Source organism: Oncorhynchus mykiss, chromosome 15 (genome assembly GCF_013265735.2).
Source record: "Oncorhynchus mykiss isolate Arlee chromosome 15, USDA_OmykA_1.1, whole genome shotgun sequence".
NCBI classification, from domain to species: Eukaryota; Metazoa; Chordata; class Actinopteri; order Salmoniformes; family Salmonidae; genus Oncorhynchus; species Oncorhynchus mykiss.
In genome coordinates, this window is record NC_048579.1 from 14,296,401 (window position 1) to 14,315,603 (window position 19,203).

The 19,203-nt window shown below is 43.1% G+C and overlaps 1 protein-coding gene across 1 annotated transcript; it reads left to right on the top strand.

The window, feature by feature from the left end:
• Nucleotides 1-3,026: 3,026 nt before the first annotated feature.
• On the top strand, nt 3,027-14,902 carry LOC110489641 (eukaryotic translation initiation factor 2 subunit 3). Its single transcript, XM_021562378.2, has 11 exons — nt 3,027-3,175; nt 3,916-3,979; nt 10,319-10,446; nt 10,619-10,835; nt 10,966-11,124; nt 12,775-12,909; nt 13,001-13,095; nt 13,281-13,425; nt 13,522-13,691; nt 13,923-14,095; nt 14,187-14,902. Exons 1-11 carry the CDS (start codon nt 3,098-3,100, stop codon nt 14,248-14,250), a joined length of 1,428 nt encoding a protein of 475 aa, XP_021418053.1. The 5' UTR covers nt 3,027-3,097; the 3' UTR covers nt 14,251-14,902.
• The last annotated feature ends 4,301 nt before the right edge of the window (nt 14,903-19,203 follow it).

Genomic DNA, 19,203 nt, shown 5'->3' on the forward strand with positions numbered 1-19,203 from the left:
GTAAGTATTCGGCCCCCTTGAACTTTGCGACCTTTTGCCACATTTCAGGCATCAAACATAAAGATATAAAACTATTTTTTTGTGAAGAATCAACAACAAGTGGGACACAATCATGAAGTGGAATGACATTTATTGGATATTTCAAACTTTAACAAATCAAAAACTGAAAAATTGGGCGTGCTAAATTATTCAGCCCCCTTAAGTTAATACTTTGTAGCGCCACCTTTTGCTGCGATTACAGCTGTAAGTCGCTTGGGGTATGTCTCTATCAGTTTTGCACATCGAGAGACTGACATTTTTTCCCATTCCTCCTTGCAAAACAGCTCGAGCTCAGTGAGGTTGGATGGAGAGCATTTGTGAACAGCAGTTTTCAGGTCTTTCCACAGATTCTCGATTGGATTCAGGTCTGGACTTTGACTTGGCCATTCTAACACCTGGATATGTTTATTTTTGAAACATTCCATTGTAGATTTTGCTTTATGTTTTGGATCATTGTCTTGTTGGAAGACAAATCTCCGTCCCAGTCTCAGGTCTTTTGCAGACTCCATCAGGTTTTCTTCCAGAATGGTCCTGTATTTGGCTCCATCCATCTTCCCATCAATTTTAACCATCTTCCCTGTCCCTGCTGAAGAAAAGCTGGCCCAAACCATGATGCTGCCACCACCATGTTTGACAGTGGGGATGGTGTGTTCAGCTGTGTTGCTTTTACGCCAAACATAACGTTTTCCATTGTTGCCAAAAAGTTCAATTTTGGTTTCATCTGACCAGAGCACCTTCTTCCACATGTTTGGTGTGTCTCCCAGGTGGCTTGTGGCAAACTTTAAACAACACTTTTTATGGATATCTTTAAGAAATGGCTTTCTTCTTGCCACTCTTCCATAAAGGCCAGATTTGTGCAATATACGACTGATTGTTGTCCTATGGACAGAGTCTCCCACCTCAGCTGTAGATCTCTGCAGTTCATCCAGAGTGATCATGGGCCTCTTGGCTGCATCTCTGATCAGTCTTCTCCTTGTATGAGCTGAAAGTTTAGAGGGACGGCCAGGTCTTGGTAGATTTGCAGTGGTCTGATACTCCTTCCATTTCAATATTATCGCTTGCACAGTGCTCCTTGGGATGTTTAAAGCTTGGGAAATCTTTTTGTATCCAAATCCGGCTTTAAACTTCTTCACAACAGTATCTCGGACCTGCCTGGTGTGTTCCTTGTTCTTCATGATGCGCTCTGCGCTTTTAACAGACCTCTGAGACTAAATGCAGGTGCATTTATACGGAGACTTGATTACACACAGGTGGATTGTATTTATCATCATTAGTCATTTAGGTCAACATTGGATCATTCAGAGATCCTCACTGAACTTCTGGAGAGAGTTTGCTGCACTGAAAGTAAAGGGGCTGAATAATTTTGCACGCCCAATTTTTCAGTTTTTGATTTGTTAAAAAAGTTTGAAATATCCAATAAATGTCGTTCCACTTCATGATTGTGTCCCACTTGTTGTTGATTCTTCACAAAAAAATACAGTTTTATATCTTTATGTTTGAAGCCTGAAATGTGGCAAAAGGTCACAAAGTTCAAGGGGGCCGAATACCTTCGCAAGGCACTGTAATTATTGAAACTGCATTGTTGGGTTTAGAGCTTGCAATAAAGGTGGGGGGGGGGAGGGGGGAGGGGGTCAGGGGGATGGGGCATTGGAAGTTAAGACCAGGTTTAACCATTGTTCTCTCCCTTACGTCTGGCCTTCACAAGAGAAGGTCACGGTTGTTTTATAGGGTATCCTTCATTTATTTGGCGTGGGCGACGGTCAAACAGTAGCCTGTGTGAAGTTGGGTTAATAAACCGTAAACTCAATCCTCTGTCTGGACAATTGTTCCCTTATGATCTAGTCAGGTCATTACAATAACAATAAAGGCAATTGAATCACTGCATGGTAGACATTCTTGTCTACAACAGGGCAGTGTTTATGAATCTGTCCCCGGATACATTTACAGGTGGGGAACAAAATTGAAAACTTTACACTACTGAGCAGAGCTGTAACCTACTGTTCTGGTCTGGTCATACATATGCATCGATCACAGATTATGGAAACAAGGATATACTGTATATACATTTGTTACAGATATATAGTGGAAAGGAAAATGTAAAAATACAAAATAAATCTAGCCAGTATAGTTCAGATCAGCATGATAGTGTGAAAAGGGTCATATCTATCTACCTTTTATATAACACCCCTTCCGTGTCCTCCAACTGCTCTTAAACGCTAGTAAAACTAAATGCATGCTCTTCAACCAATCGCTGCCCGCACCCGCCCGCCCTTCTAGCATCACTACTCTGGACGGTTCTGACTTAGAATATCGTTGTTTGTGCAGCACTGCTTTGCTTTATCTTGGCCAGGTCGCAGTTGTAAATGAGAACTTGTTCTTAACTGGCCTACCTGGTTAAATAAAGGTGAAAAAATAAAAAATAATAACCCCTCATACTCATAAGTACAGCCCCATTGACAGCTAGAACAAAACATAATGGCCTAGGGGGGATGAAGATGTTAAAAATATTTAGCCTTTCCCTATATGCCGTTGAAGGATGGAAGGGATACGGAGAATGAGAAACTATGGATTGGCAAAGCGAGCGAGAGAATTTATAATTGTACCAGGGCGGACCCTATGAAAAAACTACAAATGGACACATTATGAATGACGTCGTCAAGAAAGGACGGACCCAGGTATCTGAAGTTATTTCTATTTTATTTTGTGATGGAGGAATAAATCAAACAAAAGCACAGTGATGAAACGGAATTAATTGTATATAGTTATTCACAGTAGCTGTCAACCGCAACAGTGGATATTGTGTAAAGAGGGACATTGAATTGCGTGTGAATTAGAATATTGCATCATCCCTTGTAGGACCCTTTTCTTTTTATTCATTCATCAAAGAAAAACGAAATAATACATTTCTATAGTAAAATTCAAGAGGCCTCATGATAAAACAGCTGATTGTTGATAACTGCAAAGTTTTACTAGTGATCATACAATAAGAAACTCTTACTGCGTATAATTCAGTGTTAAATCATTCAGGCAATCTCCACAGCATACTGAAATTCCTTTTATGTTCAAGATGGCGGGTGACGAGTCTGGAATAACGCTGGGTCAGCCTCATCTTTCCAAACAAGATTTAAATTCGCTGGTGAGTGTTTATCTTTTCAACAGTGATGATAAGGATAGTGATGGTTTGGTTCCCTAAAAGTCATCAGAAAAAAATGTGAATCATTATGTTGTTGCGGGCACCGGGAAAGTGGCTGTTCTACCGGCACATGCTAACAGTAACTACCTAACGTTAGCTTGGTTGTCAGCGTGTGGATTGTCAATTTTCAGCCCCGCCTAATGAGTAAAGGCAGTTTCCTCTTTCAAATACAGAAACATTAGCTTTCTAGACCTACAGGTCTATTTGTCGTTTATGTGCATTTGTCTGTTGAATTATAACAGCTTTTCTGTGGATCATCTTCCCTGACTGCACAGGAAATGTCGCAACAGCCCATTCATTTGTATGAACGACCTATAATCAACACTTTAAAAAAAACATTTAAGATACGCTGTAATTCAAATATGTTTACCTGTAACATTTGTCGATATTATTGCTGTGGATGTTATCATTGTACCATCTGCACCTGATGGTCACATCAACAGAGTACGTCGTCAAGTAGGCTAAACTCGCAGCCTTTGCCAGGTCCCGTTTACTAATGCAGAATTTATTACCCTTTCCAGGTTATAATACAGACGGTCCTCTGTCTGCTTCACAATGTCTTAGCTCACAAAATTAATCATCCATTCCTTATTTCTCATGGCTACATCTCTCATTGTTATTTAGCCCACTCCAGATTAAGTACCATGCCTTAATTAATTTACCTGTGTGTGTTTTCTCAACAGGATGTGTCCATCCTGACCCCACTCTCCCAAGAGATCATCAGCAGACAGGCCACCATCAACATTGGTGAGTGAACCAGTCCCCTATAGCAGCTAGTGTTGTCATGATACCAGTATTGTGATACCAGAATTTCCTTGGCAAAAAAAAAAAACACTAGGCAGACTCCACTCTGGTCATTTAAATCAAATCAAATGTGCCGAATGCAACAGGTCTAGTAGACCTTACCGTGAAATGCTTACTTACAAGCTCTTAACCAACAATGCACTTTTAAGAAAATATTTACAAAATAAACCAAAGTCTATTTAAAAAAATAATAATAACACAATAAAAATAACGAAGATATATACAGGGGTGCTGGTACCAAGTCAATGTGCGGGGCTACAGCTTAGAGGTCATTTGTCCATGTAGGTAGGGGTAAAGTGACTATGCATAGATAATAAACAGCAAGTAGCAGCAGTGTAAAAACAAAGGGGGGGGGGGGGGGTCAATAAAAATAGTCCGGGTGACCATTTGATTAATTGTTCAGCAGTCTTACGGTAGAAGCTGTTAAGGAGCCTTTTTGACAATTTCTTGGGCCTTCCTCTGACACTGCCTAGTAAGAGGTCCTGGATGGTAGGAAGCTTGGTCCCAGTGATGTACTGGGCCATACGCACTACCCTCTGTAGTGCCTTACAGTCGGATGCCAAGCAGTTGCCATACCAGGTGGTGATGCAACCGGTCAGGATGCTCTCGATGGTGCAGCTGTAGAACTTTTTGAGGATCCGAGAGACTCATGCCAAATATTTTCAGTCTCCTGAGGGGGAATAGGCATTGTCGTGATACTTTTGTAAAGTATTGTGTGCTATAGCTTGGAAAATAAACATGTGACAACAAGGCTGTTTTTTACCAACTTTAGGATTGTTTTCCTCAAGAAATTAAGTCTGCTTCATGTTTTGTTTTTCTTTGCTTCCTTACTTTCTAGTATTGCAATACTGGTATGGTGACAACACTAATAGCAGCAATGGTATTTTATTTTTTATTTATTTCACCAGGTAGGCCAGCTGAGAAGTTCTCATTTACAACTGCGACCTGGCCAAGATAAAGCAAAGCAGTGCATCACAAACAGAGTTACACATGGGATAAACAAACGTACAGTCAATAACACACTGGAGTGATAGATGTGCAAGTAGAGATGCAAAGGAACAAATAAATAAATAACAGGATGAGGTAGTTTGATGGGCTTTTTACATGTGCAATGATCAGTAAGCTGCTCTGACAGTTGATGCTTAAAGTTAGTGAGGGAGATATGTCTCCAGCTTCAGTGATTTTTTTGCAATTCGTTCCAGTCATTGGCAGTAGAGAACTGGAAGGAAAGACAGCCAAAGGAGGAGTTGGCTTTGGGTGTGACCAGTGAAATATACCTGCTGGAGCATATGCTGCTATGGTGACCAGTGAGCTGAGATAAGGAGGGGCTTTACCTAGCAAAGGCTTATAGATGACCTGGAGCCATTGGGTTTGATGGCGAATATGAAGTAAGGGGCTTTGGTTACAAAACAGATGGCTCTGTGATAGACTACATCCAATTTGCTGAGTAGTGTTGGAGGCTATTTTGTAAATGACATCGCTGAAGTCGAGGATCGGTAGGATAGTCAGTTTTACAAGGGTATATTTGGCAGCATGAGTGAAGGATGCTTTGTTGTGAAATTTGAAGCCGATTCTAGATTTAATTTTGGATTGGATTCGCTTAATGCGAGTCTGGAAGGAGAGTTTACAGTCTAACCAGACACCTGGGTATTTGTAGTTGTCCACATATTCTAAGTCAGAACCATCCAGAGTAGAGGTCGACCGATTATGATTTTTCAACGCTGATACTGATTTATTGGAGGGCCAAAAAGGCCGATACCGATTAATCGGCCGATTTTACAATTTATTTTATTTAAATGTATTTGTAATAATGACAATTACAACAATACTGAATGAACACTTATTTTAACTTAATATAATACATCAATAAAATCAATTTAGCCTCAAGTAGATAATGAAACGTGTTCAATTTGGTTTAAATAATGCAAAAACAAAGTGTTGGAGAAGAACGTAGCAGTGCAATATGTGCTATGTAAGAAAGCTAACGTTTCAGTTCCTTGCTCAGAACATATGAAAGCTGGTGGTTCCTTTTAACATGAGTCTTCAATATTCCCAGGTAAGAAGTTTTAGGTTGTTGTTATTATAGGACTATTTCCCTCTATACCATTTTGAATTTCATTAACCTTTGACTATTGGATGTTCTTATAGGAACTTTAGTATTGCCAGTGTAACAGTATAGCTTCCATCCCGCTCCTCGCTCCTCCCTGGGCTCGAACAAGCAACACAACGACAACAGCTGCCACATCGAAGCAGCGTTACCCATGCAGAGCAAGGGAAACAACCACCCCAAGGCTCAGAGCGAGTGAAGTTTGAAACGCTGTTAGTGCGCGCTAACTAGCCAGCCATTTCACTTCGGTCACACCAGCCTCATCTCGGGAGTTGATAGGTTTGAAGTCATAAACAGCGCAATGCTTGACGCACAACGAAGAGCTGCTGGCAAAACGCACGAAAGTGCTGTTTGAATTAATGTTTACGCGCCTGCTTCTGCCTTCTGTCGGATTATATGCAACGCAGGACATGCTAGATAATCTCTAGTAATATCATCAACCATGTGTAGTTAACTAGTGATTATGATTGATTGTTTTTTTATAAAATAAGTTTAATGCTAGCTAGCAACTTACCTTGGCTTACTGCATTCGCGTAACAGGCAGTCTCCTTGAAGAGTGCAACGAGAGAGGCAGGTCGTTATTGCGTTGGACTAGTTAACTGTAAGGTTGCAAGATTGGATCCCCCGAGCCGACAAGGTGAAAATCTGTCTTTCTGCCCCTTAACGAAGCAGTTAACCCACTGTTCCTAGGCTGTCATTGAAAATAAGAATGTGTTCTTAACTGACTTGCCTAGTTAAATAAATATGAAATAAAGGTGTAAAAAATACAGATTTCTGATTGTTATGAAAACTTGAAATCGGCCCTAATTAAATGGCCATTCCGATTAATCGGTCGACCTCTAATCCAGAGTAGTGATGCTGGGCGGGTGCAGGCAGCGATCGCTTGAAGAGCATGCATTTAGTTTTACTTGCAGTTGGAGGCCACGGAAGGAGTGTTGTATGTAATTGAAGCCCGTCTGTATTAGAGGTCGACCGATTATGATTTTTCAACGCCGATACCGATTATTGGAGTACAAAAAAACCCCGATACTGATTAATCTGCCTATTTTTAAAATGTATGTGTGTGTGTGTATACACATTTTTGTAATAATGACAATTGTAGCAATACTGAATGAACAATGAACACTTATTTTAACTTAATATAATACATATGGGCTTTTGGATGGGTGTTCTTAAGGTGATTCCACAGGTTGGTGGTATTTGTTTTATTTAGCCATTGCTGACCCCATGCTTACATCTTTATCACAAATAAGACACCTTGCTTTCCCTGGTGCCAATTCCATGTAATAGTCCCACACTGGTGCTCTGCTTTTCTCTGCCATCTGTAAAACACACACACACAGCTCTGAAGTGACAATGATACTGAAGAGTCTGCTTAGGAGACAAACACTCTCAACTGTTTGAATAAAAATAGTTTAAGTTACCTGTGAATGTTGAAAACAAAAACTCATTTCTATATGCAGGAAATACTATTTTACAAATGGACATGGTAAGAATTGACTACAAAAGTGCGAGTCATAATTCCCATGACACCTTCTAGCAAAATCTGAAAAGAGGTTCCTTCATTCATTTTTTCCATAGGATAGGTCTGTGTTTCGTGTAGGCTTACACCACCGTGCCAATTTTATAACTGTGTAGATATCCATAGGACAAGGTAACTCTGATCGATATTGGCTAAATATAAGCAAAGATAATTTTTTTGCAGAGTGGATTTATGAAAATATGTTGGCAAACGTTACCTTATCCTAGTGAGATTTACACTGGTATCAAAACGCAGAGGCGGTTTAAGCACGAAACACAGACCTTATTTGAAGTAGATCAAGACATTCTCTATTGAAGACATGAACAGAGGTGGTTTAAACCTGAAACACAGACCTTATTTGAGGTAGATCAAGACATTCTCTATTGAAGACAAGAACGGTAAAATAACGAAGGAACCCCTTTCAAGTTCAGACGCAAGTTATTACAGGAATTATAACGCGTCGACTATTTCTCTCTAAACCATATACCTTTGACCATTATGAGCCTGCTGCTGCCTACTACCCCTCAGTCAGACTGCTCTATCAAATCATAGACTTAACGATAATAAACACACAGCAATATGAGCCTTAGGTCAAATCCGGAAACTGTCACCTCAAACAAAACATTTATTCTGTTCCGTATTTTATCTAACGGGTGGCATCCATGAGTCTAAATATTCCTGTTTCATTGCACAACCTTCAATGTTATGTCATAATTACGTAAAATTCTGGCAAATTAGTTCGCAAAGAGCCAGGCGGCCCAAACTGTTGCATATACCCTGACTCTGCGTGCAATGAACGCAAGAGAATTGACACAATTTCACCTGGTTAATATTGCCTGCTAACCTGGATTTCTTTTAGCAAAATATGCAGGTTTAAAAATATATACTTGTGTATTGATTTTTAAAAAGGCATTGATGTTTATGGTTAAGTACACATTGGAGCAACGACAGTCGATTGATTGTTTTTTATAAGATAAGTTTAATGCTAGCTAGCAACTTACCTTGGCTTACTGCATTCGCGTAACAGGCAGGCTCCTCGTGAGGCAGGTGGTTAGAGCGTTGGACTAGTTAACTGTAAAATTGCAAGATTGGTTCCCCGAGCTGACAAGGTAAAAATCTGTCGTTCTGCCTTGTTCCTAGGCCGTCGTTGAAAATAAGAATGTGTTCTTAACCGACTTGCCTAGTTAAATAAAGATTAAATAAAGGTGTGTAATTTTTTTTTTTGCAAAATCGGCGCCCAAAAATACCGATTTCCGATTGTTATGAAACCTTGAAATCGGCCCTGATTAATCGGTCGACCTCTAGTCTGGAGGTTAGTTAACAGTGTCCAAAGGGCCAGATGTATACAGAATGGTGTCGTCTGCATAGAGGTGGAGCAGAGAATCACCAGCAGCAAGAGCGACATCATTGATGTATACAGAGAAAAGAGTCAGCCTGAGAATTGAACCCTGTGGCACCCTCATAGACTGCCAGAGCTCCAGACAACAGGCCCTCTGATTTGACACACTGAACTCTATCTGAGAAGTAGTTGATGAACCAGACGAGGCAGTCATTTGAGAAACCAAGGCTGTTGAGTCTGCCGATAAGAATGCGGTGATTGACAGTCGAATGCCTTGGCCAGGTCGATGAATACGGCTGCAGGGTATTGTCTTTTACTGATGGCGGTTATGATGTCGTTTAGGACCTTGAGCGTGGCTGAGGTGCACCCATGACCAGCTCTGAAACCAGATTGCATAGCGGAGAAGGTATGGTGGGATTCTAAATGGTTGGTAATCTGTTTGTCAACTTGGCTTTGGAAGACTTTAGAAAGGCAGGGTAGGATAGATATAGGTCTGTAACAGTTTGGGTCTAGAGTCTCCCCCTTTTAAGAGGGGGATGACCGCGGCAGCTTTCCAATCTTTAGGGATTCCAGACGATACGAACGAGAGGTTGAACAGGCTAGTAATAGGGGTTGCAACAATTGCGGCGGATAATTTTAGAAAGAGAGGGTCCAGATTGTCTAGCACAGCTGATTTGTAGGGGTCCAGATTTTGCAGCTCTTTCAGAACATCAGCTATCTGGATTTGGGTGAAGGAGAAGTGGGGGAGGCTTGGGCAAGTTGCTGTTGGGGGTGCAGAGCTGTTTGCCGGGGTAGCCAGGTGGAAAGCATGGCCAGCTGTAGAAAAATGCTTTTTGAAATTATCGTAGATGTATTGGTGATAACAGTGTTTCCTAGCCTCAGTGCAGTGGGCAGCTGGGAGGAGGTGCTCTGATTCTCCATGGACTTTAGTGTCCAATAACTTTTTTGAGTTTGTTCTACAGGAAGCAAATTTCTGTTAGGAAAGCAAAGGCTAGCTTTTTCAAACTGCCTGTGTGTATTGGTTCCTAACTTCACTGAAAAGTTGCATATTGCGGGGGCTATTCGATGCTAATGCCTTACGCCACAGGATGTTCTTGTCTAACATGAGATCTGGGGACCTCAGCCATATATAGTGTGCACCTTACCTGATCTCCCAATTTTAGCCTGTGATTAAATGTGCAAATTTGACATTGGGAAAATACGGATTCATAGGCTAATTATTGACAATGTTATACTGTGAGTGTTGATTCCTAACACCCATCTCTACTGCCTGAGCACCTCCAGTAACACCCTCTGTTCTTTCCTGGCCTGTAGGCACCATTGGTCATGTGGCCCACGGAAAGTCTACTGTGGTCAAGGCCATCTCAGGGGTTCACACTGTCCGCTTCAAGAACGAGCTGGAGAGGAACATCACCATTAAGCTAGGTTACGCTAACGCCAAGGTAAGTAAACAACGCACTGTTTAGGTCCAATACATGAAGGTTGAGTTCCCATAACGTAGGAGCACCCGTAACTGTTGGCAACACACGAGGATGGGGCGTGACATGGGGCGAAGGAGTGACTGGAAATGGTACAGTACCAAAAGCATAATGTGGTTCCCCTTTACTGCCCTAGGTGTATAAGCTAGATGACCCCAGCTGTCCCAGGCCAGAGTGCTACAGGTCGTGTGGCTCCAGTACTCCTGATGAGTTCCCTACAGACATCCCTGGAACCAAGGGCAACTTCAAACTGGTCAGACACGTGTCCTTCGTGGACTGTCCCGGTCACGATATTCTGATGGCCACCATGCTGAACGGAGCAGCTGTCATGGACGCTGCCCTCCTGCTCATTGGTAAGACACACTTCTGCTGATCAATACTGTATAATAATCCTACTCCTGACATTACAAGATTGAACAATAATCACACTCCCCTATCACCTGATCTGCTCTCGGTAACTTAACCCACACCCCTCTCTTCCAGCGGGTAACGAGTCATGTCCCCAGCCCCAGACCTCTGAGCACCTGGCTGCCATAGAGATCATGAAGCTCAAACACATCCTGATCCTCCAGAACAAGATTGATCTGGTCAAGGAGAGCCAGGCCAAGGAGCAGTACGAACAGATCCTAGCCTTCGTACAGGGTCAGTGGCTGGAATAGCTCACTCTTGTAAAGCTTTGTGTGTGTTTGTCTGAGGGAAGTATGTCTGTTTGTGTTTAACCCCTCTGCCTTCTTAAGTGTGTAACCTCCATGTTGTGTGTAACGTCTCTCCTCGTGTGTCTGTGTGTAACCTCTCTCCTCGTGCGTCTGTGTGTAACCTCTCTCCTCGTGCGTCTGTGTGTAACCTCTCTCCTCGTGCGTCTGTGTGTAACCTCTCTCCTCGTGCGTCTGTGTGTAACCTCTCTCCTCGTGCGTCTGTGTGTAACCTCTCTCCTCGTGCGTCTGTGTGTAACCTCTCTCCTCGTGCGTCTGTGTGTAACCTCTCTCCTCGTGCGTCTGTGTGTAACCTCTCTCCTCGTGCGTCTGTGTGTAACCTCTCTCCTCGTGCGTCTGTGTGTAACCTCTCTCCTCGTGCGTCTGTGTGTAACCTCTCTCCTCGTGCGTCTGTGTGTAACCTCTCTCCTCGTGCGTCTGTGTGTAACCTCTCTCCTCGTGCGTCTGTGTAACCTCTCTCCTCGTGCGTCTGTGTGTGACCTCTCTCCTCGTGCGTCTGTGTGTAACCTCTCTCCTCGTGCGTCTGTGTGTAACCTCTCTCCTCGTGCGTCTGTGTGTAACCTCTCTCCTCGTGCGTCTGTGTGTAACCTCTCTCCTCGTGCGTCTGTGTGTAACCTCTCTCCTCGTGCGTCTGTGTGTAACCTCTCTCCTCGTGCGTCTGTGTGTAACCTCTCTCCTCGTGCGTCTGTGTGTGACCTCTCTCCTCGTGCGTCTGTGTGTGACCTCTCTCCTCGTGCGTCTGTGTGACCTCTCTCCTCGTGCGTCTGTGTGTGACCTCTCTCCTCGTGCGTCTGTGTGTGACCTCTCTCCTCGTGCGTCTGTGTGTGACCTCTCTCCTCGTGCGTCTGTGTGTGACCTCTCTCCTCGTGCGTCTGTGTGTGACCTCTCTCCTCGTGCGTCTGTGTGTGACCTCTCTCCTCGTGCGTCTGTGTGTGACCTCTCTCCTCGTGCGTCTGTGTGTGACCTCTCTCCTCGTGCGTCTGTGTGTGACCTCTCTCCTCGTGCGTCTGTGTGTGACCTCTCTCCTCGTGCGTCTGTGTGTGACCTCTCTCCTCGTGCGTCTGTGTGTGACCTCTCTCCTCGTGCGTCTGTGTGTGACCTCTCTCCTCGTGCGTCTGTGTGTGACCTCTCTCCTCGTGCGTCTGTGTGTGACCTCTCTCCTCGTGCGTCTGTGTGTGACCTCTCTCCTCGTGCGTCTGTGTGTGACCTCTCTCCTCGTGCGTCTGTGTGTGACCTCTCTCCTCGTGCGTCTGTGTGTGACCTCTCTCCTCGTGCGTCTGTGTGTGACCTCTCTCCTCGTGCGTCTGTGTGTGACCTCTCTCCTCGTGCGTCTGTGTGTAACCTCTCTCCTCGTGCGTCTGTGTGTAACCTCTCTCCTGTTTGTGCGTCTGTGTGTAACCTCTCTCCTGTTTGTGCGTCTGTGTGTAACCTCTCTCCTGTTTGTGCGTCTGTGTGTAACCTCTCTCCTGTTTGTGCGTCTGTGTGTAACCTAACCTCTCTCCTGTTTGTGCGTCTGTGTGTAACCTAACCTCTCTCCTGTTTCTGCGTCTGTGTGTAACCTCTCTCCTGGGGTGTGTAGGTACAGTGGCAGAGGGAGCACCTATCATTCCTATCTCAGCACAGTTGAAGTACAACATAGAGGTGGTGTGTGAATACATTGTCAAGAAGATCCCTGTCCCCATCAGAGACTTCACCTCAGAACCCAGACTCATCGGTAAGAACAGACACACGTGATGACTTGAACCCAGCTGTCTCTGTTATGCTTATAATAATGTGTTGATGTGGCGTGCGTTTACCTGTTTCAGTGATCCGGTCATTTGACGTCAACAAGCCGGGTTGTGAGGTAGATGACCTGAAAGGAGGTGTGGCTGGAGGCAGTATACTAAAAGGCGTGCTCAAGGTAGGACACCTGCTTCTTCCCATTGCCTCAAAGCATCATGGGCAAGTGGTTCAATGGTGCAAAGTTCTTATGAAGCTCTCTGCTTTTCATTAACCTCTGCCATTCTTTCATCCTCTCCTCTTTTCTCTCTCCTCTCCGTTCTCTCCCTCTGTACTTCCCTCCCTCTTTTATATCTGTCTCTCCAGGTGGGACAGGAGTTGGAGGTGCGTCCAGGCATTGTGTCTAAGGACCATGAGGGGAAGCTGATGTGTAAACCCATCTTTTCCAAGATCGTCTCTCTGTTCGCTGAACACAACGACCTGCAATATGCGGCACCCGGGGGACTCATTGGTATGAACCTGTGTGTGTTGTGACGGTATGGTGGGTCAGGTGTGTGTTTCTAATATGAGTATAAACACTCAGGTGTGTGTTCTCTTTCCTATCCAGGTGTTGGCACTAAGATTGACCCGACCCTGTGCAGAGCTGACCGTATGGTTGGTCAGGTGCTGGGAGCGGTCGGAGCGCTACCAGAGATCTTCACAGAGCTGGAAATCTCCTACTTCCTGCTGAGGAGGCTTCTGGGAGTCCGCACTGAAGGAGACAAGAAGGCTGCCAAGGTCAGCACTGCACCCTGGGCTTGGTGTTGAACTGGTGTAGATGGAAATGGACTGGATTTTTTTATATTGATTTTTGTATTAAATTTAGAGTAAGCATCTTTAGATTACTGAGACACAGTGGGAGGCGGCAGTGCGAGGCGGCCGGCAGGCAGGCAGTGCGAGGCGGCCAGCTTGAGTAAAAACACAAAGGACTGACTGTCTTTTTTCTGTTTGTCTTGTTTCTCCCCTCAGGTCCAGAAGCTGTCTAAGAACGAGGTGTTGATGGTGAACATCGGCAGTCTGTCTACGGGCGGCAGAGTGAGTGCAGTGAAGGCTGATTTGGCCAAGATCGTCCTGACCAACCCTGTCTGCACTGAGGTCGGAGAGAAGATTGCGCTCAGTCGTCGCGTGGAGAAACATTGGCGGTAAGATGGAAGAGGGGTTTTCACTGGATTTTGTGTGTTTGGCCGTTTATCCTTACTTTTGTGTCTCATTGGTTCTCTTCCCTCTCTGCAGTCTGATTGGCTGGGGCCAGATCAGGAGGGGGGTGACCATCACCCCCACAGTGGACGACGACTGAGGAACCAGACAGGAAGTGTCTTCATGGCAACACCCTCTCAACCAGACGACATGCCCAACATACTCTTTTTCATACACCAACACCTGTTCAAGTTGAAAAAGAGGAATACCTGCCCCAGGAGGGGGAAGGGAGGAGGCTGCATCGCAATAGTCTAAACTGGCTTCATCACTTTGTCTTCTCTCATCTGCACTGATAGATAAACAACTGGGGCAGGTGGAAACAGATTACTCCTATTAGAAATCTACTGCTTACCTGTCTTTTTCAGATCAGTGTAGACGAAGGAGAATAGACAAGGAGAGGAAGCCATAGTAGAGTATTGAGATACGTCCGGGGAGGGTTAAGGGAAGGTAGCTGGTCAGTGGTTTTAAGATGAGTCTCCCAAAGCAGGACTGTGACTGATTGAACAGGGGGCAACACTCACAATGCTACAGATAGAAATGTAATGGAAAGAGCTGAGATGACACGAGTCCCTATTCATTCCATTTGATGGAAAATCCTGTCTTGTTATATTTCTATCTGACTGTACAGTAAGCGTTGCTCCCTCCTGAATAAGCCCTGCCACAGACGGGAGAGGAACAGAAACTTGATAGTGCTGTGTTCTGCTGTCAACTGCTTTCAGTAGAATCTAATAAAATGGACATTTGGAACAAAAGCCTGTAAGTGTGTGTTTTTTAATATGCTATAGAATGTGATTGGCCCCTTTCATTATTCAATGTTCTATTTAGGCATGTTTCTGTCCAATCAAAGCAGTCTTGTGGCAAGAATAAAAAGAGGGTTGTAAAATGGCTTCCATCTTTGAAGATCCTGTCCTATTGTGGATTAGTCACAGTTTCTGTAAAGCCTAAATACAGCTACAGTATAAACACACTAATGATTTACCTGTAAACTTCCCCGCTAACTCAATTTAGGGTGAAATTCAGCTCAGTCTGACCCAATGGAGAGCTTAGATTAACAATTGCCGAGCAGGAGGACAAAACAGTAAGGAGATTTCAATAGTACCTGAAAAAAGGGTGTGCTGGATGATTTTTGTCCCCACAGCTAGAGAATGCAGGGAGGGAGTATACAGTGGGGAGGCCTATGGACTGGAGGGGGCTGTGGATATGATGAGGGAGGCCTAGGGACTGGAGGGGGCTGTGAGGATCTCACTAAAGATCCTGAGGAATATGAAGTTCAACAGTCTTGCTGAAAGACTACAAATCGAAAGCCAAACAGGTAATGACTCGCATTGTTAGTAATTCCATTTATTTCTACTCATTGTTAACATTGTGATGCACAGGTGTGACAAAGTGAAATGTTGGGCTTCATATTACCAATATTAAAACAAACCTTTTATTTCAGCCATAACAGAGGTGGTAATGAGTGATCAGATAAACAAACCTCAACCTCAGGAGGAAACTGCTTCTGAACCTCTTCCACTGGAGGAGAAAAAGCCTCCCAAACTGACTCTCCCAAAGGAGGAGCGCTCCTGTCCTGTGTGCCATGACATCTTCAGGGATCCTGTCATCCTGCCGTGTGGTCACAGCCTCCTGTCTGCAGGAACATTGGAGAGAGAAGGAAAGAATGTCCTGTTAGTAGGAGAAGAGATCCAATAAGTCCAGCTAGCGATCCAAAAAAGTCCTACAGGATTGGAGTAGCTCTGCAGTCTGCACAGTGAGAAACTCAAACTCTTTTCTGGAGGATAAACAGCTAGCGTGTGGGGTGTCGGAAATAAAAAAAAAACAAGTTCAGACCAATAGAAGAAGCTGCACAGGACCATAAGCTACAATTGGTTAAATATGTTAAATTTAACACTGAAGTTGTTCATATAGATTAACAAAAATACAGCGGTGTAAAGTACTTCAGCAAAAATACTTTAAAGTACAACTTAAGTCATTCTTCGGGGTCTCTGTACTTTACTATTTACATTTTGGACAACTTTTACTTCACTAGATTCCTGAGTAAAATAATGTACTTTTTACTCCATACATTTTCCCTGACACCCAAAAAGACTAGTTACATTTGGAATACTTAGCAGGCCAGGGAAAATGGTCATTCCTTGTCATCCCTACTGCCTTTGATCTGGCGCACTCACTAAACACAAATGCTTAGTTTGTAAATTATGTAGTGTGCCCCTGGCTGTCTGTAAATTATGTCGTGTGCCCCTGGCTATCTGTAAATTATGTAGTGTGCCCCTGGCTATCTGTAAATTATGTAGTGTGCCCCTGGCTATCTGTAAATTATGTCGTGTGCCCCTGGCTATCTGTAAATTATGTAGTGTGCCCCTGGCTATCTGTAAATTATGTAGTGTGCCCCTGGCTATCTGTAAATTATGTAGTGTGCCCCTGGCTATCTGTAAATTATGTAGTGTGCCCCTGGCTATCTGTAAATTATGTAGTGTGCCCCTGGCTATCTGTAAATTATGTAGTGTGCCCCTGGCTATCTGTAAATTATGTAGTGTGCCCCTGGCTATCTGTAAATTATGTAGTGTGCCCCTGGCTATCTGTAAATTATGTAGTGTGCCCCTGGCTATCTGTAAATTATGTAGTGTGCCCCTGGCTATCTGTAAATTATGTAGTGTGCCCCTGGCTATCTGTAAATTATTTTAAAAATGTCAAAATAAAAAACAAGAAAATGGTGCTGTCTGATTTGCTGAATATAAAGAATCTGAAATGATTTATACTTTTACTCTTGATACTTAAGTATATTTTAGCAATTAAATGTATATTTTGATACTTAAGTATATTGAAAACCAAATACTTACTGGGTGACTCACTTTTCACATCAATGTAAGGATATTGAGTGAGGAGAGAATTCTGTGATCTCGACATACTGTAGATGCCTGGGATTACCTGATAATAACTACCATTCCTTTCACTGTCTCCAGAGCACAGGCCCAGCAAACAAAGAGACAGATTAGGGAGGAGGTGGATCATCTTCACCAGTTTCTACGAGATGAAGAGGAGGCCAGGATTTAAAAAAAATGTAATCAGGAAGCCAGTGTAGAGAGGCTAGCACTGAAGTAATATGTTCTAATTTTGAGGTTCTAGTCATGATTCCAGCAACCGTATTTAGCACTAGCTGAAATGCATTTAGTGCTTTATCCAGGTAGACGGGGAGTAGAGCATTGCAGTAGTCTAATCTCGAAGTGACAAAAGCATAGATTCGTTTTTCAGCAACATTTTTAGACAAAAAGGTTCAGATTTTTTGCAATGTCATGACAATGGAATAAAGCTGCTCTTGAAATATGTTTTACATTAGTCAAAAGAGAGATCAGGCTCCAGAGTAACACAGAGGACCTTCATTGTTTTATTTGAGTAGACTGTAAAACCATTGAGATACATTTTCAGATCAAACAGAAGATCTCTTTGTTTCTTGGGACCTAGAACTAGCATCTCTGTTTTGTCTGAGTTTAAAAGTACAACATTTGCCACCATCCACTTCCTTATGTCAGAAACGCAGCCTTTCAGGGTAGGCAATTTTGGGACTTCACCATGTTTAATCTAAGTGTACAGCTGTGTGTCATCTGCATAGCCATTGCTAAGACTTAGCATATATACTGAAAACAAAAGTGTTCCTAAAACGGAACCTTGAGGAACACCAAAACTTACCATTGATTTTTCAGAGGACAAACCATCCACAGAGACGAACTGATATCTTTCTGACAGATAAGATCTAAACCAGGCAAGAACTTGTCCGCATAGACCAATTTGGGTTTCCAACCTCTCCAAAAGAATGTGGTGATCGATGGTGTGAAAAACAGGTCTAGGAGCACAAGGAGAGACGCAGAGCCTTGGTCTGACGCCATTAAAAGGTACTTTACCACCTTCATCAGTGTGGTCTCAGTACTATGATGGGGTCTAAAGACAGACTGGAGCGTTCCGTATACATTATTTGTCTTCAGGAAGGCAGTGAGTTGCTGAGCAACAGCTTTATCCCAAACATTATCTGACACTGATAACTACACACATTCACACACACTTTCACTGAGAGAGTATTTCCATTTATTGGTAATGGTTGTAGTCTCCATCCTCCTTACCAATGAAGGCCTCTGTGCAAAAGTACAGCACAGTTTGTCTCTGGAACCACATTCAAATGATATATCAATTCTCCTTGTATAGTATAGATTCTGGCCTTTTAATGCAGAGATAGATTTTCGAATGTACCTTAATTGTACATTAGGCCTAACATATTTTCAGTTTAAAAACATTGAAATATTTACATAAAGTAAATATGTGGCCTTTATGTACAAATGTAGGCTACATAAATTCATCATAGGTTTCCTTTGAGTAGTCTAATTGCCTAGTCTTTGAGTAATAAGTAATATAATAACAATAAAGTTGTAATATGAATGTTAATAAAATATTCATTGATCAATCCAAACATCTCAGCCTTACTCAACCCTCTCTGTTTGACCTTTTGACCTAGATGAGAGAATATATTTGAGTATTGCCTTTATTATGTTGCTAGCTGTCTTATTTAATAAAGCAGTTCCATAGTACACTTCCAGGATGGATGGCACACCTGAGCGAATATCCAAAGAAGTCGTACCTAGATGCTAATCTAAGGTCAGTTTGGAGATTTTTTGAGACAATGGTTAAAGGTAGCGTTTGGTGAGAGCAAGCTGATCCTAGATCTGAACAGGACAGCCTCTATGCTACTTAAAACTGAGATAGGCTACACCTGCCACAGACGCTGTTCCGCGGTTAGGTGAGTACATGGATAAACTGGGTTTAAAAAGTAGGTTATGTATTGTAAACTTTAAATGCCGAAGAAAGTTCTGTTTGTCACGATAAAAGAGACAAGACGCCCGCAACTTGTGTTTCTTTGGGGAAGCGCCACTGCGTTTTTAAGATTTCACTGTTAAATTCGGCACACAGATTGATAAAGAATTGTTGCTCCTCTTCTAGTCAGAAAGCGTATTTGATAATGGTATCTGTGTGTATGATCTGTGCTGTTTGTGTACCCGTCTTACTA

Excerpts from the sequence above, each read along its gene's own strand:
- LOC110489641 (XM_021562378.2), top strand. The coding sequence starts at position 3,098 with ATGTTCAAGATGGCGGGTGACGAGTCTGGAATAACGCTGGGTCAGCCT. Across the intron at positions 3,980-10,318 it reads ACAGGCCACCATCAACATTG|GCACCATTGGTCATGTGGCC; the intron begins GTGAGTGAACCA and ends CCTGGCCTGTAG. Across the intron at positions 10,447-10,618 it reads TAGGTTACGCTAACGCCAAG|GTGTATAAGCTAGATGACCC; the intron begins GTAAGTAAACAA and ends TTACTGCCCTAG.